This window comes from Planococcus citri, chromosome 3 (assembly GCF_950023065.1).
Source record: "Planococcus citri chromosome 3, ihPlaCitr1.1, whole genome shotgun sequence".
In the NCBI taxonomy this organism is placed as follows: domain Eukaryota; kingdom Metazoa; phylum Arthropoda; class Insecta; order Hemiptera; family Pseudococcidae; genus Planococcus; species Planococcus citri.
In genome coordinates, this window is record NC_088679.1 from 12,542,108 (window position 1) to 12,569,353 (window position 27,246).

The following is a 27,246-nucleotide window of genomic DNA, read 5'->3' on the forward strand; positions in this document are numbered from 1 at the left end:
TTTTTCAAATTCTGTACCTGATTGAAAAAAAGAAGCTTACCAATATCCTACAAAAAATTAAAAGAATACACAGTTCATCTTGCACTTAAATTTCTTGCTTTTTGAAATTTTCAATCCATTGGTTCTCCTTTTTAATTTACTCACTCAGGAGTTGAAATTAGCAGAAAAATTATTTCAAATTGAAAGAAAGCAGAAGAGTTGACTTATGAGCCAAAACTCAACATTTCTACTCTCAATCGGTTTTGCTGATTCCATACCCAATTGGAGAAAATAAGCTTACCAATATTTGACGAAAAATTAAAAGAAGTAATGACATTTCACTTATTATCTTGTTGCGGAGTCTTTTAAGCCGGATTTCGCATGTACTTTCCATGAAGAAGTCATAAGAATTCAATAATCACCATTTCCACAGTCAAAACTAAGAAATGAATACAAAAGCTCACCTGTGGGACTCATTTTCTCAATCCAGAATACACAAACATACAATGTAAGAAATTAGAGAAGATGAAACTAAATGCACAAATTTTCTCAAAAATCCTCCTATGATCAAATATAATAAACGTCTAATTAAAACCAACTTCAGGAAAATAAGCTGTGATGAAAATCCCGAGTAAAAAAAAAACGGTAGCAAATCAAGACAAAATGAGCTTGTAACAATCTCGTAAAATATACTCCAGCTAGGTAAGTATATCACGCTAATAAAAAATAAACCCGTAAAAAACTTTCGTATAAAAATTCACTGCGGAGTCGTTGTATCAAGAGAAGAGTCTAGTAGGTTATTTCGGACGACGATGGACAAGATCGAGCTCCATAAGCACTGGAGGAAACCCCCCCCTCCCATCATTCAAGAGATGTAGGAAAGGCGCCGAAAAAAGTGGCAAAAAAACCTTAGTTAAAAATGCCATTAAACCACTTTGAGTGGAAAAATTAAAAGCCGGTTATTAAGTTAGGTAGGGGAGAAAATTATTAAAAAGGGATGCTTTCGTATTTCTGTGTGTTTGTGTTTGTGCTGCAAGAGAGTTTTGGCGGAAAAGTGGACAATTTGTAGTGTCATGTCTACACTTAGCTGTATATAGGCGAAGGCAGAGGAGGCGGAGTGCGACCGTCATCGAGTTATTATGAAATTACGTTTACCTAGATTGATGTGTTTTTTTGCACCAGTGAGTGCCGGGCGATGATGATGATGATGATGATGGCGGTGGTCGAGTATCAAGACTGTTTTAGTGTGGCTCATTTTTTTTTTTTTTTTTCACCTAAATCTGGTATAGTTTAACCTCTCGTCAAGTTTATACGATGAGGTTATACTATAAGGGGTAAATCAAATCTGCTCATTAGGGTTTCTTTGTGTAATTTGACTCGAGCTTTTTTAGCCTCCGTGTTTTTTTTTGTGTGTGTTTTTTTTTGCACGCCCATAAAATGTACGTGTAACTTTTTAACATCTCGTCGCAAGTTTTTTACGAGCGGTACTTTTTAAAGCTGTCGTTCTTCTAACATATTTTTTTTTTCGTGCTCGTTGTTGAGAGTAATATACGCCACAGAATCCCCGCTGTGTCCCTTCTACGTGTTCTTATGACGGCAATAATGTCGTCATTTCTTACCAGCACACACACCAGTGCCTTATATTTTTGCTACCTTATATATATTATACGTATATACATATTCGAAAAAAGGGGTAACTAGGTGAAGTTATTATCGTACGTCGTCGTCATCGTCGTACTTACTACGAGTAATACCTCTCTGGCACCCTTTTGATAAAGTAAACAATGCAGATGACTAATGTCTTATACCTCTCGCCCAACGTCACCTCATCGTCTCTTCGTTCTGTATCTTTGTCAGCATTGTGTACCTATAGGCTAGTCGCCTATTAGCCCTACCTGTGTACCTTACCTATGATTTTGTTGTCCTTATTCTTGTCTTCCTCGTGCTGCTCGTTTCACTGCTCTCTGGCGTACTTTTCGCCGCCGCCTTTAGCGTATGATTCAAATGGTAATCTGGGTCGAAGGTCGAACCAATAACGTGAGTAAACAAGTTATAAATTATCAAGTGTGCGAGGTGTTGTTGGAGTTGGTGGAGGTGAAATATAAGCGCCGAAGTGTGGTGTGATTTCCATATCTTGATGTGTAGCTGGACTGGATCGAGTCTTTTAGGTTTTTGATGAGTGATTTATTATCTATGGATTAATGTTGTTCGAATATATGAAGGATTTTTTTTTCAAGAAAATTATAGTTTTGTGTGTTTGTGGGGTTTGTGAGTTCTGAAGCTGAATCATTTCTTAAGTGTTTGTTTAGATTAATGAATAGTGATCTGGAAAAAGTATTCATTTTTTAAAGTAAGTTTACAAAAAAGCAATGAGATACTAAATCAGTTTGAAATTTTGAATAAAAATTCATCGGATTTCAGTCAAGAATATATTTTTTCTGGAAATGAGTCCTAAAATCAGTATGAAAAATTACCTACCTACTCAAAAACGTGAACATATGATTTGTTTACCGGGAAATGAATTTTTTTGATATTGTGAGCAGGGGAGGTGGGATGGGGCTGAAATCTGATGAATTTGTATTCAAAAGGACCCCCCCCCTCTTAAGATAGGCAAAATGCCCTCAACCTCGGATTTTGATAAAACTCACAGGGTAAGTATGTTTAGTACCCCACAACATGATTTTGGGCCCATAGATCATCCCCCATCCCCCACCCCACCCCCTCGACCAGGAGGGCCAAAAAACATGTCGTTGATTTAAAATTTTCTTTTGTTTCCCCTTCTCTCCCCCCCCCCAATTCGATGAAAAATTCTGAAAAAACTCAGGGAGGTACCCCCATGTACTCGTATCCTCTAACTATATTCGTTCACAGAAAAAATTCATCTTAAACACGCGCTGATGCAGAATTTTTCCCCTGAAGAACGCGTTTTCTGGCCCTCCTGGTCGAGGGGGTGGGGTGGGGGGATGGGGGATGATCTATGGGCCCAAAATCATGTTGTGGGGTACTAAACATACCCTGTGAGTTTTATCAAAATCCGAGGTTGAGGGCATTTTGCTTATCTTAAGAGGGGGGGATCCTTTTGAATACAAATTCATTAGATTTCAGTCAAGAAAATCTTTTTTCTGGAAATGAGCCCTATTTAAAATCAGTGTGGAGAATTACGTACTCAAAAAAATTCAATAAAATTCAATTTTTTTACCTTCGAAATTGCCAAAAAACGTATGTACCTAAAATACCTAACATTCTTGATTTTCAACTTCAATCATAACAAAATATAAATCGAAAAAAAAATGAAAAAAGACATCATCAGCAAACATTTTAGAAGCTAAAGTACATTTTTTCTATTTCTGGTGTTTGTACCAGAAACGATAAATGGGTAATTGAAGTTTCGCTAAATTAAGCTAGGAGTCTGAAATTTGACATGTACTCGTAGGTACTCTATTCTCGACCCCCTCCCCACTTTGAATCGATTAGAAATCCGTTTCTTACCATTTTGAGCTGTTGTGGAACCTCCATATTACATTTTTAAAACTTGAAATTTCCATAAAATTTTACCCAAATTACGCAATTAAAAAGCTAAAATTTACTTTGTAACTTTATTTCAACTCGCTGAGTCGATTAGAGGTAGTTTCAAGCCATTCTGGAACTGTGCTAAAGGTAATTCGATCAATTTTCATGGCACTTTTTAAAAATTGGAAATTTTTGAAATCAAACTGGAAGCTCTCGAATGGCTTGAAACCGCCCTCAATCGACTCAGCATGCAAGTTTAAAATGAGGGTGTAAAGTTGATTTTAGCTTCCAACATCATTATAGGTAAAATTTTGTGGGAATTTCAACTTTTAAAAACCTGTCATTGAAGCTGCAGAACTGTTCAAACTGGTTGTAAAGCTAGATTCACTCGACTTGAATGTCAAAACTACAGTAGATGCATGCCAAATTTCAGTTTTCTGAGTGAATTTGGTGAATTTTGATTCTTCTCATTTTCAACTCGAATTTGATTTTTAAACATTTTTCCTAAATTTAGCGTTGAAAAGTGGAAGAAGTATTTTTCCTGTAAGTCAATTTCTTAAGGAGAAATTTAAAACAAAAATTCAGGTGTTATTTTGCAAGATTCATACGCAGTTATGCAATTTCCAAGGTATCAAGAAATTCCAAAAAATTCGAAAAATCGCTATAAATTTAAAAAAAAAAAAAAAATTAAAAAATACTTACTTACTAATAATTTTATAATTTTTCCAATGCACGTGTTTAAAAAATGCATCTTGACGAATTTTCCAACTTTGGCCGGTGAAAAAAACTCAAAAACCTCAGAATTTGTTCAAATACCATTCCAAGGATTTTTGATGAGTGATGGCCAAAGGGGGATGGGGTGGCCACACTAAATTTGGGGCCCATGCTCATCCGATGGTTATACTGTACCTATTAAGTCCACTCTCTAACTCTGATATTTTTATTTTTTTTTATCCATGTGCCTCTAGCCTTAGTCGCTGCAAATGACTCATAAATTAAAATAAAGTAAATATAAATAATACCTACCTTACTTTAATGTACTCGTTTTCTGATACATACCTTGCTCTCACGGTGTTGGAAATCCTTTTGTAGGATGAAAAAATCGAAAAAAATGACAGGAAATCGATTTTATTTGAAACATTAACCAGTGAAGAATCCCAACTAGAGAGAGCACGTAATAAAATTAATTTTTGCAAATTTGGGAGATTTTTAATCACCAAAGAGCTATGAACAAGAAGCGAAAAAAATCAAAATATCATCTGATGAAGCTACAAAGCTAAAATTTTTGCCGATTGAAAAGGAGTTTTTAGCCAGTTCTGAAAATAAAAATGTCTCAAAAATGTTTCAAATATGATCTTTAGTGCAATTGTTTGTATGTATCTATCATATTGAAAAATAGGGTGTTGAGTAAAACAACCCTCTAACATTGACTTGGTCAACTTTTGTGGAAATTTTAATTTCCAAAAATTTGCTAGAGCCCTCAGAACATTTTAAAACCACTCGAAATCAAAGGAAGGAGGAAGGGTAAAAATAGAGAAAATTCAATTTCAGATTTCTATCTTAGTTTGTAGATTAAATTCCGATTTTTTTTTTTTCACTTTTTTTGACCACCTTCAAATTGATCTTTCAAGTTCTTCAGAACTCCAAAAATGAAGTTTCGCTTTAGTGTAATTTTGACTGATGGGGTATTCTTGCATGCTTTTTCGGTTTAGCTTAGTCTGGTCTAGGAATTCTTCGGCCTTTGTGAGGGTCTTGTGAAAAAAAAAAAAAAAAAAAAAACTTGTAAATCTGTGGATCGGGAAATTTTTCATCAGCAAAGCGGTATATCAAATCCATTTTTTTTTCGACGGTTTCGTCATCATTGAAATATTTTGTGTTATATTTGAAAAATTTACTCAAAGTAATTCATTTCGGTGAAAAATGTTTCGGACCGCTCATTTTTCAAGATACACAATACACGTTTTTTTTTCGGAGTGAGACGATTTTATAGTGGAAAATGAAATTACGTACCTAGGTATCATATTTTTCTTTAGGAATGGGATTTGATCTTCTTTTTTCTCTCTCTTAAACGTGTGTTTACCTTCTGCGATTGATTCTCCCATCACTAAAAATATCAATTTTTAGAAAAACTAAAAGTACTTACTAATTACAAAAGAAAATCGTAATATATTTATAAATGACTGCGGAATTTAGTTTGACTGTAAACGGCTTCATTTTTGGAATATTCCGAGAAAAAATTAGAAATCTCAACTTGGAACCTTAAAAATGAATTACCTTGTATGGAAATTTGTGTAACTGGAGAATGACTTTCGCCTTTTCTATGTTTGTATAGGTACACTAATCACTCATGTCTCATATACTCATCATGGTCAGCTTCATTGCTTTGATGATATTTTGCCTATTTTTCTCAATTTTTCATAACAAATTAACATTTTTATCATGAAATAAGTAAGACTAGTTTTTGAAAAATGATAACTTATGATCTAGAAAACCCCATTTCTTGTATTTTGAGTAGTGAATTCAATCAACGGCGAGGGGAGGGGGTAGCGGGAGGATCGTATTCGTATTTCTCCTTCAGAATGTTTGAGTTGTCAAGACGAGAAATAAGTTTCAAAGTAACACTTCATTCGAGTTTATAATTCGTAAAAGATATGGTATTCTTTCTGAGAGGAAACATTACGAAAAAATTGACCAAAATGTAGTCACGAAGATGTGCCTCGAACAATTTCATGGATTTTTAATCAAATGTATGTAGAATCCCAAATTAAACTTTAATTTCCTCTTGTCTCTTCTGAATCATGCAACTACCCAGATGCAGGTATTGGCCTCGACTGAGACTAACAAAAATCTCTTTTCCAACTGCAATCTTCTGTCTAGCACAGGAAAATTAGGGAAATTATTTTTCGTCCTTCTCTCTTTCTATCTGGTCACATTTTGAAAATGATTTTAAATATTTTTGCACTACCTATATGAAGCTCGTATTATGTAACCGAGACGGATGAAAAATGGATGCTAATGTTTTTTGTTAGTGAAAATATCTATTTCAGAGATATTACCTTACCAAAAAAAAAATTGAAAAAACTCGAGAGTATTGGCCGGATTGAACATATGGGATTTGAAAGCTTTTGAATTTTTCTCTGCTCGATGCCGAAATTCCAAAAAGTGAAATCGAACGTCTTGTTTCCATGTTTTTAAAAAATTCAAGAATTTTTCCCGATGCGATGTAAGTTGAGGGGTGGGGGGAGGCTGGGATGAAATCGATTTCATCCTCACACCGCTCAATCATCCCAACCAATTTTTTTTACATATTTTATTTATACCCGACACCAGCTGCAATTATAGGTATATCTATTCTGTATTACGAATAGAATTAATTTATTTCAACCGCTTACCTGCTCTTTTTCTTACACCTTGTATAACATAAGTTAATTACGATGTAAATTATTTTTTCTCACGCTGCTCGGAAATCAGAATCGTTCCGGTATATTCTCGGAGCGCACTCTGGAAGAGTGCTGGAATACTTTACAGCGAGTAAGTTATGAATTCTTTTAAAGCTTGTTTTACAGCGTAATTTACAGCCAGCTCCGCAGATGTCGCTTATTGCTTGATTTAGTATGCAAGGGTTTTTCATACTACGAAATACAATGTAGTGTGTTCGCGTTCATTCATCTATAGTACATGAGTAGACTGTATAGTACGATGCAGTTCTCGCATTTCCCGCATTTTCAGCTCGTGTCGTCGTCGTCGTCGTGACAATTTACTCTACAATTTTATGTAGGCCTATGTATCTACTACGTGCATAGTTATTTTATTTTTTCCTCGAATTCATCCTTCGCGTCTGTCGTTTTTCTTTTGCGATGCTGCTAAACTGTGTCTATAGTATCTCTCTGTTTATACTCCTCGACGCGATATTTACGCAAGTTTTTAATTACCGTCTAATTTTCTAATTAAAATCATCTTCGAGTCGGTTTACTGTACTAGCTGCGTTTTAATTAAATGAAAAAATTAATGAAAATTAATTACGCGAACGATTGGAAAGGCGCAGCAGTGGATCTAAATATGCGTTAATTGGATGAGTTTTTTTTCTACGTCGTTGGCGAGATGATGACGTGAAATTTGCATAAAATAAATTAAATCGTTTGTAATTTTTGTTATAAAATTGGTTCGAGAAGAGGTAACTTACCAAAAATGTGTTTGAGGAATGCGGGATAAATTCGTAGACGTTTTCGGGTTTGTGGAACGAAAAATGAGACTTTCACCTATATTCAAGTCAACTAATCTGAAATCTCGCTATTTCAATTCATCATCGAATAAAATTCACAAGTGTTATTTCTTGAACATGATTTATTAGTCAGAATTTGAGAACTCTCTGAATATTGAAAAATAATTCAGATTTGCCAAATCATTATAGCTGGGAAGTGATCATCCAAGATTAATTCTCTTTATTTCCAATTGGACTTTGATCATTTCCACTACAATGAGTCCGCATTTACCTAACCATCTCAGAGCCTTTTTTTCGAAATTTAAAATTTCCCTCCCCCTCCCACCTCCCTAAAAAATCCACACATATAGAAATTCTGATGGAATTTGTTAAATCATGGACTTTTGGATTGGATGTCACGAAAGTAGCTGAAAATTTCCCATCAGTTTTTACGTCACTGAAAAATTTTCTAAGATGATGGTGATAAAGGGAAATTTCATGGGAGCCTCCAGACTGAGTTATGGCTTAATTAAGCAACTTTCTTGCAATCAGATGAGAAATATTTGAATTTGAATCCATTTTTTTGGTAATTAAAGCAAAAATAAGAATGTTTTTGTAAAAAATAAATTAATTTTCAAAAATATATCAAAATTGATTTCAGAAACTAAAATTCTGGTTTTTTATTTGAGGTAGGTATTGAAATATTTTTTTTTCTGAAAATCAAACTCTTATAAAAATCAGAACCACACACCTCAAAGGTTGCTTTATTATCAACACTGAAAATGAGTACTTAATGTTTAGTTTTAAAAAAAATTAAGCTTGAAAATGTGACAGATTAAACTCTTCCATCAATATGCCTCCATTTTTTAATTTCGAAAAACTTCTCTTCTCCCTTTTTGATCAATTGTTTATTTTTACGGGGGAAATGGTAACAGGTAGACCGAGGCATGTTTTCAAAAAATAGTCGATTTTCGAACTTTGAGCAATTTTTGAAAATTGAAAAGTTTTAAAAAGCTACTTATCTTTATTTATATTTTTTCACCTTTTTGGCTTTTTTATAACTTTTTCAAATAAAACGAACTACAGTGTGAATATTTACTTATTGTCAACCCCCTCCCTTCATCCTATCACAAAAACCACCAATTTCAGACAAGACATTTTGAAGCTTTTGATGCAATTTGAAATTTATTTTAAAAATTTTTAACTCACTCGAAGCTTCAAACTGGTCTGAAACTGGTATATTTATAAAATGGAGGAGTGAGAGGTTAAAATAAAGTTGTTCTTCACATTTTTATTAATTGTTTTACTTTCAAAAAATACAATGTTAAAAAATTTCCTCGAAAACAGCTTTTTTTAATTTTAAAAAAATTTTGAAATTCAAAAAAAATTATTTTCAACCCCTAAAATTCTGAGTATAGGGTTTAAGAATATGCTTTTTCGATCTAGCCAGGTTTTGTCAAATCTAAGAACGTAAATTCAAAACGTTCTCCTAGTGTGAAAATTTCAACTAGCCACAGTAAAGACACGAAAAGCTTTTAAATCGCTGAAATTCTCAAAACGTTGAAAAAAAATCTTTCCAGAAGAGAAAATATTCAAATTTTTCAATATGAAGTTGTCTTTTCTGACAGAAAAGTGGTCTAAAAAATTTTTCGTTTAATTTTCATAAACGGCAAAAATAGAGCAAAAAATGTGAAAACATCAGCAATGTTCAAGTTTAGGTTGACCATTAGGTCCTAAAGTGGATCGCAAAAAAAAAGTCCAAATTCAGTAGAGAAGTCTCTTTTGAAGATGAAAATCATTCAGAAAAATTTTTAACCCTGGAGAAGCTTCTGGAAAGGAGATATGGATTTTCAAAGTGGTGGATTTTTTGAAAGAAATTATGGTTTTTTCACTTTGGCTTCTACACAACCTGTTTTGGAGAAAATGATCTCAAAGCCATTGCCATCAAAATCCAAGCTCTCTCTTATAGGGTTTTACTGAACAATTGAAAATTTTCAAATCGCTCATTTTTGGGTAAATTCGTATTTTGAAATTTTTTTCTTCTAAAATATTTTGCATAAATCATGCCAAAATATGGTAAGATATTTTTTCTGGAACTGGAAAAATATTTCAAAACGCAGTGGTGCAAATTGGATGGTAATTATTAGGTACCAATTTCAGAGAATTTAATTTCGATAATTTTTTGAGAATTTTTCTGGATTTGAATAAATTGGCAATAATTACCAAAAAATGGCACCACTGTATTCCAAAATATTTCCTCAGTTTCAGAAATGATTTATACCCATCTTTGGATGTTTTGGCATCGCCTAAAAAAATTTCAAAATAATCTACAAAAAAAAGTGAAACTCAGAATCTCAAATACTGCATTCTGGACAATTTTCCCAAAAAAAACTCGGTAAAGGCTACACCGAAAAAAGTAAAAAAGAAAACACGATTTTTCTGATAATTCTCCCTCTTTGAGGACCTATATAACTCTCCTTCAGAGGTACTTTCGGGGCTAAAATTTTGTCTGAGTGACTCTCTACTTGAAATGAAGGTCTCACGATGCCGAAGAATGTTGTTAAGAAAATGTCAATTCTTTTAAAAGTTTAAGTTTAAGTTTTAACGATATTATTAGGCTACATAAATAATACCTCCTTTTGGGAAAATTTCAATTTCGAATTCCTATTTTATAAGGGTCTCACACAACATTTGAAATTGATTAAAATTTTCACATTTTTATTCGACATCACATTTTCTTCAGAATTAGGCTCTGTTCATTCAAATATTTGAACCCTCCCCCCCTTCATCCGACCCTCAACATCCCATCTTATTATCTCATTACATGACCTCGATCACTTCCCCTCTATCGGTATTTCGCGTCGACCGCATCGAATAATTATTATAATTTTTTTCCTACCAAGAGAGAAAAAAAAACAAACACCTAACATCCTTTAAAGCTCGCCATACAAAGGCTTTAACATGGTTTATTCTCATCCACATCAGGTATATATTATTGACCACTACCCCTTCTTATTAACACACATCTCCTCATCATACCTGTAGAAAAGAACCAAACGTGAAACATTGAAAAAAAAACACAGAATAAAAGAATCTAAAAACAAAAGAAGATGCGCGAACGATTCATTAAAACATCTGCTTGTTGATTCGTAACGTGTGAGAAACTTGTACTTATAGATACAGAGAAAAAAATTTTCAAACCTTTTTTTTTCGGCGTTTGTTACAAAGTCCTATATATATACGTTGTTGTGTGAGACGATAAATATATAAGAACAAATGCCCGGTCGATGTGGTTCCACATTATACTTTTTTTTTCATTAAGAGAGCCGTTACTTTTGTTTTCATTCTTCGTCTCAATGTACTTACTCTCTGGTAATATGAATAATTAATTAATCTTCAAAGGTCGTCTCGCGAAAGAAGGGTGTACTTCCGTATGTTAGCTTATAGGTACCTTCTACATAGGTAGATATCTCGTGTAGGTATTATATAATATGGTGGCCGGATCCGGATCCGGATTTGGTATATTGAAACAATACCTATACTACTCGTATACCTTATCGTTATGAACTGAGTGTATATTGAGTATGTGTAGTGATACTGAACACCATAGGCTAACCGGTTTTTCGCCTATCCCCTGCGAGCATTTTAATTAAACGTCGTTGGTCTAGTTAAAAACAAAGTCTTCATAATATGATTTTGTCGGTAGTTTTACGCGCGGTAGTTATCGTGTTCTTTATTTATCATTATTATTATTATTACTACTATTGCTGGAAATTTGCACCGAGAGAAGATATTATTATGATTGGATGTAAGTTGTTCGATTCGCAAGTATATCATTTAAAGTACATATTTCTGCATGGTTCGTGTGATTTTCTGTTTAGTTTGAAATTTTTGTGCTGCGTTGATAACGTGTGATTGATATTTGATAGAGGAATTTTAATGATTAGGTACGAATGTGTTTGAATATCATTATTTAAATGCGATTTTTTCCATTTTTTGGTGTGACAAAAGTTTTAGTTTTTGAATTTTTTTATCGCTTTATTGGATCATCTAGATTCTAGGTGATGAATTTGATCTTAAAATTGTGAATATAAGATGAAAAAAAAACGACTACCTTACTTTTTTGATTTATTTCTCCCAATCGAAGGTTGAGCTTATTCCAGGGAATACATTTTCAATTGTTGAAGTTGATTAGGTACAACTGATTCTGAAACAATTTCAATACGCTGCTGGAGGAAAGTTAACTTTTGCCATAGAGACTCTAATTAACTCGAGAATGGTTGCAATGAATGTGAGAGGGTCAACGAAAGCTGATTTTTAGATTTTTTTATCTCAAAATCAATTCTTTTTATAATCTGGAGTGATTTATGCCATTTTCAAAAATATTTCAAAATTTCCAAAAATCAAATTGTATCAAGCTTTGACATTTTTGAGCCATTTTTAAATTAGTGGGCTAAATTTTTTTTCATCAGAATTTTAAAATAAGTTACTCATTGCACTTGGTTGTTGGTACAGAGGACTCCATGGAGCTGGGAAGGAAAATTTACCCCAGACCTCGATCACCCTTGTGAAAAATGAACGGAATGGAACACATCAATAAACTCTGAAGATTCAATGAAAAAAAAAATCGTTGTTTTTACACATCCTGCCACGAGGTTATTTTGGAAAGTTTGCAATAATTTTTCTCTCATAACTCATTTTTGACTGAACTAAATTTTTTCAAATTTTTGCCAAAGATAGCCTCATGTCATGTCATGGCCATATTCCCTATTTTTTCTGTGATTGCTCCATTTTTGGTTCTATTAAGGAATTTCAAAAAAAAATTGGAAAAATTTCTTCGCGATGAAATTATTGGAAAATTATTGAAAAAATTTCAAATTTTCTGTTTTTTTGCTAATAAGATAAAAATAGAGCTTTCTATAGAAAAATGTATTCGAGATGGCAGCGATTGGAAATTCACTTGTTTACTGCACTCTGATTCTTATCATTTGAAAAAAGAATCTTTTTCGTCTTTTTGGGATTTTGGCAAAAAAAAACTGTTTTGGCAATTTTGACTAGAAATGTTCTTTTTTTTTTACAGTTTTTATTGAAAATATTTTGATAGAAAACTACATTTTTCTGCAATTTTGACAAAAATCTTCACCGAAAAAAAGTTTTTTGGCAATAAAGAATTAGCAAATGCTTACTTACAAGACTTTTTGACAATTTTGATTTTCATAAAAACGGACTCGGACTATTTGTAGATAAAATATGGGTCTTATTTGGAAATTTGTAAGAATCAAGATTTTTTTTCAATTGATTCAAAAACCTTTTTTTTTTGTCAAATTTGATAAAAAAAAAATTATTTGCAATTTTAACACAAATAAGTAGACAAATTTTTGGGACAAAAAAACAAAATTTTAGGAAATTTTGATTCAAAAAAAAAAGTTTTTTCTGCAATTTTTGCAAATATAGGTAAAATCAGACTTTTCTTAAAAATTTTGATAAAAAAAAAAGTTTGACCAAAAAAAAAACAGATTTTTTTCTGCAATTTTGGCAAGAATTTGAACTCTTGCCCATTTTTGTGCCCTCGGGGTAATGAGGTTTGAGAAAATTGGATTCGGGAAATCATTCTTTTAGAAAAGTGGCAAGAGAAAATTTCTATTCAATGAAATGTATTCGGAGAAATGTTCGGAGATAAATTCAGATTTTTATAACTTTGGTTCTTATCATTTCTATCACATAAGCGTTTAAGTAGGTAGCTTCCAAAGATCTTCAAAGTTTCAACCGCCCCCTTTCCTAATTTCAGCATTGCAGCCTTCTGGAAAAAAAGCTAATGAAATAAGTATAAATAGTTCAAATTCATTTTTCTACAACTTTGGTTCTTATAATAACTCCTTCGTTCAGCTTCCAGGGCACTTCGAAGTCTCGACAATCGCTTGAAATTTCATAATTGCAGTTTTTCCAAATATTTTGAAAATGAAGTCTCCTGAAAAAAAAAGTATTACTTACTTACTTATTTGAAATTTAATTTTTTACAACTTCGGGGTTTTTTTTTTGTTAGTCAAACTTCAGAATTTGCATTTATTTACAAATTTCTTGAAAATGAAGTCTTTCATGAAAAAAATGAATGGCTTGAAGAAAATTGAAAATTCAATTTTGTGTAATCTTGGCTCTCATTATTTCTTGTTGTAAACCCCTTTATTTAGATTCCAGAGAATTTAAAATTTTCAAGGATCCCATTTCAAATTTCAGAATTTGAAAATTTGGAAAAAAATTGTCAATAGATTTTTTTTGAAAAAACCAATGGATCTTAGACGATTGGAAATTAAATTTTCTACAACTTTGGCTCATATCATTTTTGTCGTAAAAACCTGTATGCAGCCTCCAGAGAGTCTTATAGTTGAAAAAAAAATATTTTTAAGAATCTACTTCTGGGAAAATGGCCACTAGGCTATCTCAGTCACGATTGAACTGTAAAAACATTCTTCAAAATTTATGGCAACCAAAGCAGCAAAATCGTACGCTGTAAAATACTCCCCAAAAAAGATACCCAGGTTCATATTCATTATCATCCAGCTTCGTCCTCTAAATAAAACAAAAATATACACACAGAAAATGGAGTAAACACACAACGAAGAAAACAACCCTCACACAGGGTAAGTAGGTACTTTCAGGGTTCAGGGAGGTAAATAAAAAATAAAAAATACACGAGCAAACAAAACATCCGAATCCTTATAGTTTCGTTATGTAATTCGATTTCGTGTATTAGTGTTTGAAAAGAAAAAGAATATAAGGAGGGGGTGGTTCAAATCGGAGTGGCCGAACAAATGGAACGAACGCTATTGGCGAAACGTTCGCTCGAATAAACGAAAATGTTTTCACGAAAAAATAGAAAAAAACAGCAGAAAAATAAAGAAGAGAAAAAAACACTCCACCTTAATTTAGCATTTGTAAATCGTTTAGTAGTACAAGGTACAGGTTAAACGATGGCAAAAGGGTGAAAGGAGAGCAGACTGAGAAACAGGGTAGGAAAAAAAATAACGCCAGCCGACCTACTACTACGGTGCTGTGCTGTGTAGGTTAAACCCCGACGAAAGAGCCATTTTTATACGTGGGTAATTTCTCTCTATCGCTCTCTTTCTCTCTGTGTGTGTATATAGCTTCTCACGAGAGAGTATCTGTTTCATGTCGTGTTTTTATTTTTTCGTTTTCCTTTAGCTCGGTTTTTTCTCTTTATTTTACCTTTTCAAAGAGAAAATATAGTGTGTTGTTGGTTGCGTGTCGAGGTATTTTACGTGTTTTCTAGGGGTGGATTTGACGTGGATATTAAAAAATGTGAGATTTTTATTGGAATTTTGCGAAAATGGGCGGATTATATTTTACCCACGCGTATGTACCTACGAGTACTATGGGTAATACTGGGTTGTCTGAAAACAGCGGCGTCGGATTTTTCCAACTGTGTGGAAAAAGTAGGTATTACGTAACGTGAGGCAGTTGGCAAATTATACTTTAATGTGTGTAAAAAGTTGTGTAATAGTTTGGGAGCCTTTGCCGTATTGGAATTCAAAGGCTTTGTTATTTTTGCTGGCATAATTTTTTGTTTGCTATGCGTCTAAATTGGAAGAGCCATAATTGGTCCTTTAAAAATAAAAATAGATACCTATAGATAAATAGATGTAGCCTCTCCTTTGCTGAAGGAAATTTTAAGGCTTGCATTTTTATTTTATGTAAAAATCAGACATCTTTCTATCAACAAAAAGTGGAACTGAAAAATCAGAAAAATAAAATTTTTAAATTGATGCTCAATTTCTAAAGTGATATCATGTTGATTATGCCAGCAAAAGTTGTTTAGTTAAATATCTTAATTCACGAGAAATTTATTCGACTTCATAAAATTATTATTTAAAAACATCAAGAAATGAGAAGTCAGCTTCAAATTGATATTTAAAAACGAACTAACCAATGCATCAATCAAACAATATCGTGAAAGGAAATGCAAGAACTATTTTGCAATCAGCGAATAGCTGATATAGCATGTTTTTTTTTCGAGGACTCAAGTTATTTTGTTTACTCATTCGATTTTTTGTACCTACCTGGTGAATTTTCACCAAACAAAAAGAGGACGATGACACAAAAAACCAATTCCTGAACCAAACGGAGACCTACCTGTATAAAAAAAATTGGCAGCGTGAAACCAAATTGTAGGCTATAAAATTTTCTACCAGAAAAGTTTCATTCCTTTTTTTTTCAAAAAATTTACGTTTTGAGGTATTTGCTGCAGAAAAAAAATTAACTTTTGTGGTTGAAATAAAAATATCTCTAAAACAAAGTTTCCTGAAAAAATATACAATATAGGTACCTTAATTAGACTTTTTCCGCAACGGATTTCAAAAAAATTAATTGCATTTAAAAAGAACTTACCACAATGAACATTTGTATCGGCTTACATACGTGATTTGAGGTACTCTTTCAAAGTTTCAACGATGTTCTGAAATATTGATATTTTAAACCACATTTTGATAAATTACAGAGGTCATTTTCAAAATCTTTTGATAGGTACCTACCTATTTTATGTTTTTATGACCTTTGTCATCAGGTTATTAATCTAAATAATTTTTTAAAACTACCTACGTCGACTAGAAGAGGAAACATTACTCTTGGAATCTTTTTTTTAATAGTAGGTATTGTGTCACTTCAACAAAATTTGACGTTGTTTTTTGAAATGCTTGCTGAATTCTGCACAACTTTACTAAAATTTCATCAAGTTTGGTGATTTTCAGTGATTGTGTTGGTTAAGCCTTTTTTATGATGCCTTATTTAATTTTGGTAACATTTGATTTTGAATTTGATCAAGTCTGAACAAATTTAATCAGATTGGATCAGAGAAATGTCCGAATCTAACTATATCAGACGTGATCTAATCAAATAGGAACTTGATGGGATCCAGTCAGGTCTCCTTAAACGACCAAAACTTTGATGATCTGAACAGATCTGATTTTTATCGGATCAAACTGGATTTATAAAATTTCCAGATCTGATCTGATCAGACCAAACTATGTAGTATGAACAGATCCAATCCAATCAAAATTGTCATCTTATTAAATCTGATCAGATAAAATTGAGTCTAGGGAATGTTCGGATCTCATCAGATCTAATCTAACGTAATCAAATCGGTCTAATCACTCCTGAATAGATCTGATCTGATCTGATCAAACAGATATGGTGAAATCCAGGCAGGTTTCAATGGAATCTGATCAAGTCTGAAAATATTTAATCCTATCAAAACTGTCTTGTGATTAGATCTGATCAGAACAAACTGTATCTGGAGAATGTTCAGATCTCACCAAATCTGATGAGCTCTTATCAGATTTTCTCTATTGTACGTAATCAGGTTTTAACAAATCTGGGTGTGTAATTTGGTCAAAACTCTGATTTGATTTGATTAGATTGGATGGGATCAAATGGATTTGGGAAATTTTCGGCTTTGGCCGGATGAGATTTGATCTGATTAGACCAAACTAGTCTGATCAGATCCGATCAGATGTAAATCGTTTCTCCCTTAGTTGGTTCTGATTACCTAGGTCTGAACAGATCTAATCCGACCAAAACTGTGATCTGATCAGAGTCCAGTTTGATCACATCAAACTGAATCCAGTAAATCTTATCTGATTTAATCAGATTCGATGATTTTTCGCTGAGCAAGTGAGCACTCTCAAAGTACCTAGGTAGGTACTTAGGTCGAATGATTTCCGGGGAGAGATTTTTTCGGTCACTCAGTTAGTAATTTTCTTGAATGGCTCATCAAAGTTTGAAGACCCAAAATACAGCTTTTCAACAAAAAAAAATTCATCTGCCCAAACATACGCAAATTAGGATCCAACTAGGATTTTAAATTTTCTAAAAATGCCCCAAAATCGTGATAAATTGATGAAAAAATTTAATAACAAATTTGTAAGTACCTATCCTAAAAAAATGAAAAAAAAAATATTACAATATTTTTAGAGTTCCTGTCATATTTATTCAAAAAGATCTCAAAATCCTAAAATTTGCAATTGGGCAGCTCAAATTTTCGTAATTTTTTCCCAGTCATATTACAATCATCGACACTTTTCGAATACCTTTTTCGACTTGTATGGAAAAAATCAATCCAAATTTTTTCAAAAAAAATCTCCCAAATCTCAAAATTTACATTTGGGCATTGACAACTCTGGGAATTTTCTAGGTATTTAGATCATTGTTGCTGCGGTATGTTTTAAAGACCACTTTTGACACGAGTGAAAAAAGTAAATTTTTTGACATTTTTGCCCACATCTCAGAAAATACTGTTTTTTTTTCAATTTTATGTCAAAATTGGGGTTCCAAATGTGACCGTAATAATTCAAAATTGACTAGAAAACAAATTTTTCGGGATAATAATCAGTATTCAATTTTTTTCATCAGTTTATATCATTTTTGAAAATTCAAAATTCTGTAGGTAGGATCCTCATTTTTTTATTTGGGCAGATTTGTTTTTTTTTTAAGAGCTATCCTGCAGATTGTCATGCTTTGGTAAAAAAAAAGGGGGGAAAGAGTATAATCGATGACTGAATATGATTCAGAGCATTTCCTTTGAGCACAAAGGGACTTTCAAAAAACTTTAAATTTCGTTACTAATCCTTACGACGAATGACACACATTCTAAATTATTACACCATTTGTTTTCCAACCCAACATACTGAAAACCTTCTTCAAACACTAACCGATGGTCAACTAATGCGGTTTCCGGAATCCGTACTCGACAAATGTTTCATCTACTTCGCCATTCTTTGAAAAAACAACGCCTAAAGCTGTTCGAGAAATGTAAACACCAATCGGCATTATTAATCGGCAATTAATTCCTCACCTATACGTATAGTAGGTACATATTCGCATCGCGCCAACATCTTCACGTCGTCGCATCCACAACAATGGTTCAGAATGTAAAAAAGACACGTGGCAGCTCATCTTTTCACCATACAGGGGGGAAATTGAAAAGAATAAAAAAAAGAACCTTGTAAGTACACGAGAGCACGACATACGAAAGATGCCATACCGCAGGTGCGAACTGGTCACGTATGTTTATCAGATTTTGCCTACCGTGCCCAACTGGACACTTGCTCGAACCCAATGACCCCTTTTTTTTCCCTTCATCATCATCATCGATAACAGTGTAGAAGTAAGTATAAGAAAAATCCTGCAAGTTGGAGGGATCACGTGAGCTCGGGTAACTTTTCGAATCACCCAGTATTAGAAGTGTACAGGTAGTAGTACAACGTTCCCGATTGTCAGAGTTGTAGGTAGTAAGTACTACTCGCGGTGAGGTAATAAAGAACAAAACTCACACACAGTCGAAGAGAGAAAACAAAACCGTCGATTTAACCGATAAAAAAGTCCCCCCTTGCGGTACCTGTTCATCCACCCGCACACCCAGGAAACAAATATATAATTCAAATAACGCCTTTTACACTATAATTAAGGAACCACAGACGAGAGGTACGAAAGGCTTATAATTCTTTGCTAGTTTCTCGCTCTCTCCTCTTGTTCCATACTACACACCAAATTACCCTACAAAACGAATTTGTTTTTCTTTCGCCCATGCCTCGTCCTCTCAGTCTCTCTCATTCTTTCTTTCTCTTTCGCGTTTATTTAAATAGTACTTTTATACGCTTTTTGTGTTGTTTGTTGATGCGTATACTACACTACACTACTTACTCTATAAAGTATACAGTGTGTATAGCTACGATATATATATAAGTTACCAATGTATTATATAGCCAAGTATACAGGTACTCTTTCTTTGCTCGTATAGAGCGAAGTATTCGTAAAGTATACGATTATTACCTCAAAACACGGGAGGAATTATTTTGGCCTACCGAGAGATACTTAAATTGATAAAGTAAACCCGAACGAACGCCAACCAGCGAATATCTGACAAGGAAATTAAATTGTATATATTTTGTTTTTTCTTCCTGTTACACACCCTATTTACTTCCTCCCCTTGCCCCTTTACTCGATGGAAATCTCGCGATTTGTGTCAGATAAAAAATAGCGATGTTTTCCAGTGAAAAAAATTGTTCGGGTGTTTGGTTTGTTTTTGATTTAGATTCCTTACAGAATGTCCAATTTCTGTACAATTGAGAAACTAGGACAAAATGTAGGTTTTTAAGGGGTGGAGGGGTGAAGTGGGGGTGGAAGGGTGTCAACTGAATATTTGTCGACTGACGCCAAAAAAGTAAAATACCAATTTTTTCGGATAAAATGGATGAGTTGAAATAAAATAAAAGATAAAATGACAATTTTCTAGATTTATAAAGTAGGTACCTACAAAATTTTAATTTACTTTTATAAATTTTTGAAAAGGAAAAATCCGGGGGGAGGTCTGAATTGAATAGTTGAGAAAATCCAGCTTGAAAAGTTGAGAGAATTTCATTCAACCCCCCCCCCCTGACAAATCGCTTCGTCACTCTCCTACTTGTTTCATTTAATTGGACATGAGCACCACTTGGAAAAATTTCAGTTCGCCACCTTTGTCCTTGATAGTCTTTGGGGACATTATCTTTCAAAAACTGTGATTTTCTTTTCACTTTCTGCATTTATGGTTCTGGTATAATCATCTTTTCATAGTTTATGTTTATTGTTCATTTTCCAATGCAGTTTTAGACATCATGCTCATTCACGTGTTTCATCAAATTATTGACTGAAATAAAATCATATGTGGAGGAAAGTCCTGGAGAGAGCGTACAGTGATAACTTACTTGAATTTTTATTTGTTTACATATTCCTTTATGTTGATAATTTTTAAATACGTTAAGATTATGCTTATCCACAGTAAAATAAACAAATCATCATCATAAATTTTTTGAGTGACCAAAATGAAATCATATTTGGAGAAAAGTCCTGGACTCCTGGAGAGAGTGTACAGTGATAACTTACTTGAATTTTTATTTGTTTACTTATTCCTTTACGTTGATGATTGTTCAGATTGTAAAATAAATTTAAAGCGTATGCTTATCACCCGGAAAAATAAATAAATCATCATCATAATTTTTTTGAGTGACCAAAATGAAATCATGCCTGGAGAAAAGTCCTGGAAAGAGCTTACAGTGATAACTTACTTGAATTTCAATTTGTTTATTCCTTCATATTAACATTATAACATTGACACCTATTCGCAGTAAAATAAACAAATCATCATCATAAATTTTTTGAGTGACTAAAATATAATCATATTTGGAGAAAAGCCCTGGAGAGAGCTTACAGTGATAGCTTACTTGAATTTCAATTTTATTCCTTCATGTTGATAAGATGAGCCTAATGCTGGCACTTACCCACACAACAATTGTCAACGTCAACATTTACATCGACTATGTTTTTTTCCAGCATAATGATGGAAAAGTGATTGATTAATTATGTATTTAGTAGGAATCTTCTGTCCGTACAAAAGCCAGGTAAATGAAAATTTTCGAAATTTTCTCATTATTTATGATACCTTGACATGCCATCTCAACATGTTGATGTAAAATTTGATGCTCGAAATTTACATCTACAACTATGTCGACCAATTTTTCAGAATTAAAATTTCTGTTTTAGTGTGATGGTATGATGTTGATATCGTGGATGTATTTGTTGATGTCGAATTTCACATCAACATTAACATCGACATGTCGACATGAAAACGGATTAGTTTAGTACTCTTGGATAAAGTATTGCACCATCTTTGATATAAGGAATTTCTGTTCATCTGTTGATTATACAGACTTTCCATTTGTACTTCTTCAGAAGTGGAATTTGCATCGATGCTGTTTTCAGCATGAGCAATAGCCACATTAGAGGAAATCATTTTTGGAAAAAAAAATTTTAATTTTAAAACTCCAATTTTATAACGTTACAAAGCAGGAGGTCGACATAAATTTTGATGTGAATGTCGATCCATCCACATCCGTCACTTTTGGATGCCACATGTCGATGTGAATTTCAACCCTGTGTCAAGCCAATTGTTGAAACAAATGCAGATCAACATCAGTCGACAATTACATCGACAATTAGCTCAACACAGCCAACACAGGGTCAAAATTCACATCGACATGTGCCATCCAAAAGTGGCGGATGTGGATGGGTCGACATTCACATTGAAATTAGCATGGTCATTGTTGTAAGGGTTATCCGCAGTAAAATAAACAAATCATCATCATAAATTTTTTGAGTGACTAAAATAGAATCATATTTGGAGAAAAGCCCTGGAGAGAGCTTACAGTGATGGCTAACATGAATTTCAATTTGTTTATTCCTTTATATTAACAAATAACATTGACGCCTATTTGCAGCAAAATACACAAATCATCATCATAAATTTTTTTGAGTGACTAAAATAAAATCATATTTGGAGAAAAGTCCCGGAGAGAGCTTACAGTAATAGCTTACTTCAATTTCAATTTAGTTATTCCTTCATATTGATACGATAATGTGCTATAGCATTTTCCGCTTCAGGGCAACTTTTTTTGCCATTGCTTCTGTCTTCCCCTTCCAAAAAACAGGTATTCCAACCAGCAGAAATTTTTTCAATTGAGCAAGAAAACTTGAAAGGGCATATGAAAATACACTACCAGACCAAATTTCAAGTGCTAAAATTCCTTTAGTCTTCTTAATTTCTTGGTAAATTTTTGCGAATTCAAAGTCTTTAAAGTTCATGAAAAAGTCAAAATTTTATGAAATTGAGTTAAAAAGCTGGAATTTTGGTAGATATCTTATTTTTGTCATTTCAAATTAATTAGTTGTGGTATTCGATTCCTTTTAGAACTTGAAGCAGATGTTTAGATTTTCTTGTGTTGAGAAGATACCTAATCTTTGTGAAAAAAAATTTTCCAACACTGAAAAAATCTAAAAACTTGCTGCTGAGGGTCCTAAGGGGTGAAAAACCTTCACTATTCAATTCGGGGGCTCAATAATAGGCATAAACCAAATTGTAACTTTCTGTGTAAGTAGACCTAGATAAATTTTATGAAATGTTGATCTTTTTTATGATGGTTCAGCCTTTTTGAATTTCCAAAAATTCACCAGGAATTGAGAAATGAAATTTAGTGGATAAAATTTGACTAGTGGTTGTGTTTTTTTGAATCTTTTTCAATTTTTCTTTGATCAGTTCAACAATTTATCCTGTCAGTTGGAATATGTATAAGGATGTCGCTGGTGGGCGAGAAAATCTACAAGATTGACAATTTTTGTTAAATGTTGGTCATTGAAAAAAAAAATGAAATGAAAATTATTAGGCCTTTTTTATTAGGTACTTTTTTTTTGGGAGCACATTAACTCTAGAGAGTTGTAAGTTCATAATTTTTGTACCCCCTTCCAACCCAAAACATCCAAAACGGGTTGATTTTTCGCCTTATCTGTTTAAAAAGTCATCTTTTTGTTCCAAAATTGAGGAACAAAAAGTCCTATTTTTTGCCAAAGTTGCTTATAAAGTTCTGATGTTTTTTTTGTCAAATTTTCTGCACTCAAAAAGTGTCAATTTTTGTTGAAATTGTCAAAAACTGTTCATTTTGGCACAATTATCAAAAAGTGTCCATTTTTGTCAAAAAATTGTGAAAAAGGACCAAAATTGTCAATTCCCGTTTTTGTCAAAATTGACCAGAAAATCCTGTTTTGACCAAAATTGTCAAAAAATTCATCTTTTATGTGAAAATTACCAAGAAGTGCCTAGTTTTTTGATGAAAAAAATGGTCGTAAGTTTTGCTAAAATTGCTAAAAAGTTAGTGCTTTTTTTTTGCAAAAGCGTTCAAAAAGCATGATTTTTGCTTTTCCTGCCTAAAAAGTCCTCTTTTTGTTTCAAAGTTTGCCAAACAAATGTCCTGTTTTTCACAAAATTGCTTAAAAAGCTTCCTTTTTTTGTCAAATTTATCTATTTTTTCAATTTTTATGGCATTTTTTTGATATTTTTATGATTGGAAGCATGTTTTTGTTTAACCTCAAAGGTTTCTTCTGACTGCATTTGATGAGTTCACATGATCAATTTGTACAAAACACGTACCATTCTAAATGAAATAAAAAACTTACCTAACAAGAAATTGAATTTTGTCTTTTAACTGACGGGAAAAGTTTTTTTTTTGAAATTTTAAAAGACGATCCCGTTTTTAGAAAATCAGGAGACAGATGTTTAGAAAAACCAAACTCTTGCTAAACAAACCTCTACACCCATTAGATATTCCTCTGTATGGAAATAACCAAAAAGTACCTACAAAAACGAAAATACTCCACACGCCATAGTTAGTTTTTTTTCTTCTTTCAAAACTCTACAGATACCTAATAATACCGATTACGTAATCGAAATTATACAGCAGGATGTTTTTAAAATTTATTTCGGTAAAAAATAGTAGGTACCGACCTAAAAATTTTACAAATGATTTATTCATCTATCGTTAGCTTTTGTAAAGCTTCCAGTACATACCACGATATATTATGTGCTTCTATACATAATACATACCTAAATTATTGTGAATATAAGAGAGAAAGTGAAAAAGATCGAGGAGGGGAGTAATAAGGGAACAGAAAAGGTAAAAAACAAAAGTTAAATGATTATCGTGGAAAAGTTTTTATTGGTTTTGCGTGGTATTTTAAAAAGTTCCCCTTTTATATTATCCCATATACTCGTAGTAGCTTATTCGGTAATAAAAAATTTACCTTCTATACCACCGAATACAAGGCACCTATTTTTCATCAATTTCACTCCCTCGCACCCTCGCATTCACCCTTTCTCGCTGATATATTTTGTACCAAGTGTATAGTAATAAGAAATTTAACCTTTAAATTGGGTGTATTCGTATTCGATTCTACCACGAAACACACTTCTACAATACGTACGAGTAACTCGTACACATGAATGAAAGTGGGGTAAAAACTGTATATAGGTACCTACCTTAGTGTGAGAAGAAATTACACGTTTAAGTACGAAAAGTTTTGGTTTAGTTTTTTGAAGTGTAAGTAGCAGGTACTTGGGTTTATATAGGCTGTACTTTTTCCTTATACGAGTATAGTGAAGGTGGTAAATGGTGAGGAGAAGGAAGTATACAATATGATGGGAAATTTGGTGTTTGTGTACAGGTTGTGTGCTAGTTTCTTCGTGATTTGATAGATTACATACACACGCTATTGAGTGTTTGATTGAAGAAGGGGGAAGGGGGCTACTTATTTGTTTCCTACCCTATAGGTAAACAGGGTGGTCCTAATTTAAAAACTCCAATGTGGAAAAAATCTTTCAATGGAGTTGAGATTTTTGATTTTGCTAGAAAAAAGTGATTACTTACATTATTCTGAAGTGTGGAAAATTTTCATGTTTCTTGGGTGAATCCTATATGGTATCAGTTTTAGGCAGTGTACTTGGTTTCTCCCAAAAATGAATTTTTCTTTATGAATACTTCAGTGAAAACAATCGAATTTTTGCCGAGCTTTCTCACATTCTGCTCAAAATATGCAGGTATCTCAAAGAAAAAACATTTTATAGAAAAAATTAATTCTATTCAAAACGTGATATTTTATGCTCCAAAATTCTGTTCCTATTCATAATCTTTCAATCTCGAAGAATTTTCCATATTGAAATTTCCTTTTTGTTCAAAATATCTCGAAAATAAAAAAAACATCCTACCACAAAATTAATTCAAGAGATGGAAAATTTCAACAATATTCAATCACGAGTTTGAAAAGTTCTCGTTTTCTATTACGAACAGAATTTTTTTCATTTTAAATGCTTAAAATAAAAAAAAAAAAAGAAGAAGAAAATGATCCTCGTGAATACTGAAAAAACTGAATTTTATGAAACCTGTGCTCGTTTTTATCGTAATTTTCAACTTGTGCTCAAAATATCTAAACCAAAAATTCAACTTCAAACTTCCTTACAAGCTCTTGCAGTTTCATTACACTTTGGTAAAAAATCATTATCTCTATGCTGTGTCTACCTACCACCAAGTTTATCTGTACAAAAGGAAGAAATTGACTCAATCATAGAACAGTTACCTTCTCCCTTTCTCATCACTGGTGATCTGAACTGCCATAGCCCCCTTTGGGGAAGCATCTACTCAAATAGTAAAGGTAAAATATTAGAACAAATCCTGGATAAAGATAACATAGCCCTTTTTAATATTGACCAGCCTACTCATTTCAGCCCATCTCATAATTCTTGGTCTACAATTGACATGATTCTAGGCTCCTCATCTCTGTGTGACTCTCTTCAAGTATTTTATAACGATGATCTGTCAGGCAGTGATCATGTACCACAACTCATTCAATATAGTGATTCTTCACTTCCAAACAACCACAATGAAAACCCATCTTCTAAATGGGATTTTAAGAAAGCAAACTGGTCAGCTTTCAAAGAGCTATGCCTAAATTTCCCTAATATTGACCTCAGTCAAGACATAAATATTATTATTGACAATTTTTGCAAATATATTCTACACTTTGCTGAACTTTCAATTCCAAAAATCCATCCATTCAAACGAAAAAGTGTCCCCTGGTGGACTGAAGAATGTGCCTTAGCCATTCGAAATCGTAGGAAAGCCTTGAAACTATTGAAAAATTATCCTTCTGAAACCAACCTCATTAACTACCGCAGACTAAGAGCTAAGGCTCAATACATTATAAAGCAAGCAAAGAAATCCTCCTGGAGGAATTTTATCTCAAATATTAATTATAAAACTCCAATTAGTAAACTATGGTCAGCTATTAAAAAACTTGGCTCCAAAAATTTCAACCCCTCTCCAAAATGTATTAAAGTAGACAATTGCTCTATCTATGATCCCAACACCATTGCTAATGCTTTTGCCCAGATGTTTGCTAAAACCTCTAGTGATGAAGCTCTTGACCAGAACTTCCTCAATTTTAAACTAAACAATGAACCTACTCTTCATATTGATGATGCTACAAATGAACCTTATAATTCCCCCATTAGCATTGAAGAATTTAACACAGCTCTTTCTTCAGCTAGAAACTCGGCCCCAGGTGCTGATTTAATTCACTTACAATTCATCAAAAATGCACCAGAAAATGTGACCCTCTTACTATTGGAAATTTTCAATCAAATGTGGACATCTCATTCTTTTCCAAATTGCTGGAAAACTGCAATAGTTCTACCTCTCTTGAAACCAGATAAAAACCCATTTGATATCAACAGCTATCGCCCAATCTCTCTAACTTCCAACCTCTGTAAACTATTTGAAAGAATTATAAACAGGCGCCTTTTATGGATCCTTGAATCAACCAAAAAACTATCCCCATCTCAATGTGGTTTCCGCTCCTCTAGATCAACTTTTCATCAGTTAGCCTTCATTAACTCTGAAATCAACAAGTCTAGAAAGAATAAAACTCATTTCCTATCAGTTTTCTATGACATTAGTCATGCCTTTGATACTATTTGGAAGTTTAAAATTATTAAAACTTTACACTCATGGAACATCCAAGGTAACTTACTGCACTTTATAGCCAACTTTTTAAAAGATAGACACTTCAGAGTTAAAATCTCAAGTGAAATCTCTGATGAATACTCTCTTGTAAATGGAGTTCCTCAG

General features: G+C 33.0%; 1 protein-coding gene across 5 annotated transcripts in view; it reads left to right on the forward strand.

The window, feature by feature from the left end:
* Positions 1-27,246, forward strand: part of LOC135838371 (putative uncharacterized protein DDB_G0289263) — a 360,678-nt gene that overhangs the window by 240,289 nt on the left and 93,143 nt on the right. For all 5 annotated transcript variants that reach the window (XM_065353973.1, XM_065353971.1, XM_065353970.1 and 2 more), the window contains one exon: positions 6,961-7,020. In XM_065353973.1, the coding sequence (XP_065210045.1) occupies positions 6,961-7,020 (60 nt within the window). The remainder of the gene's footprint in view (positions 1-6,960; positions 7,021-27,246) is intronic.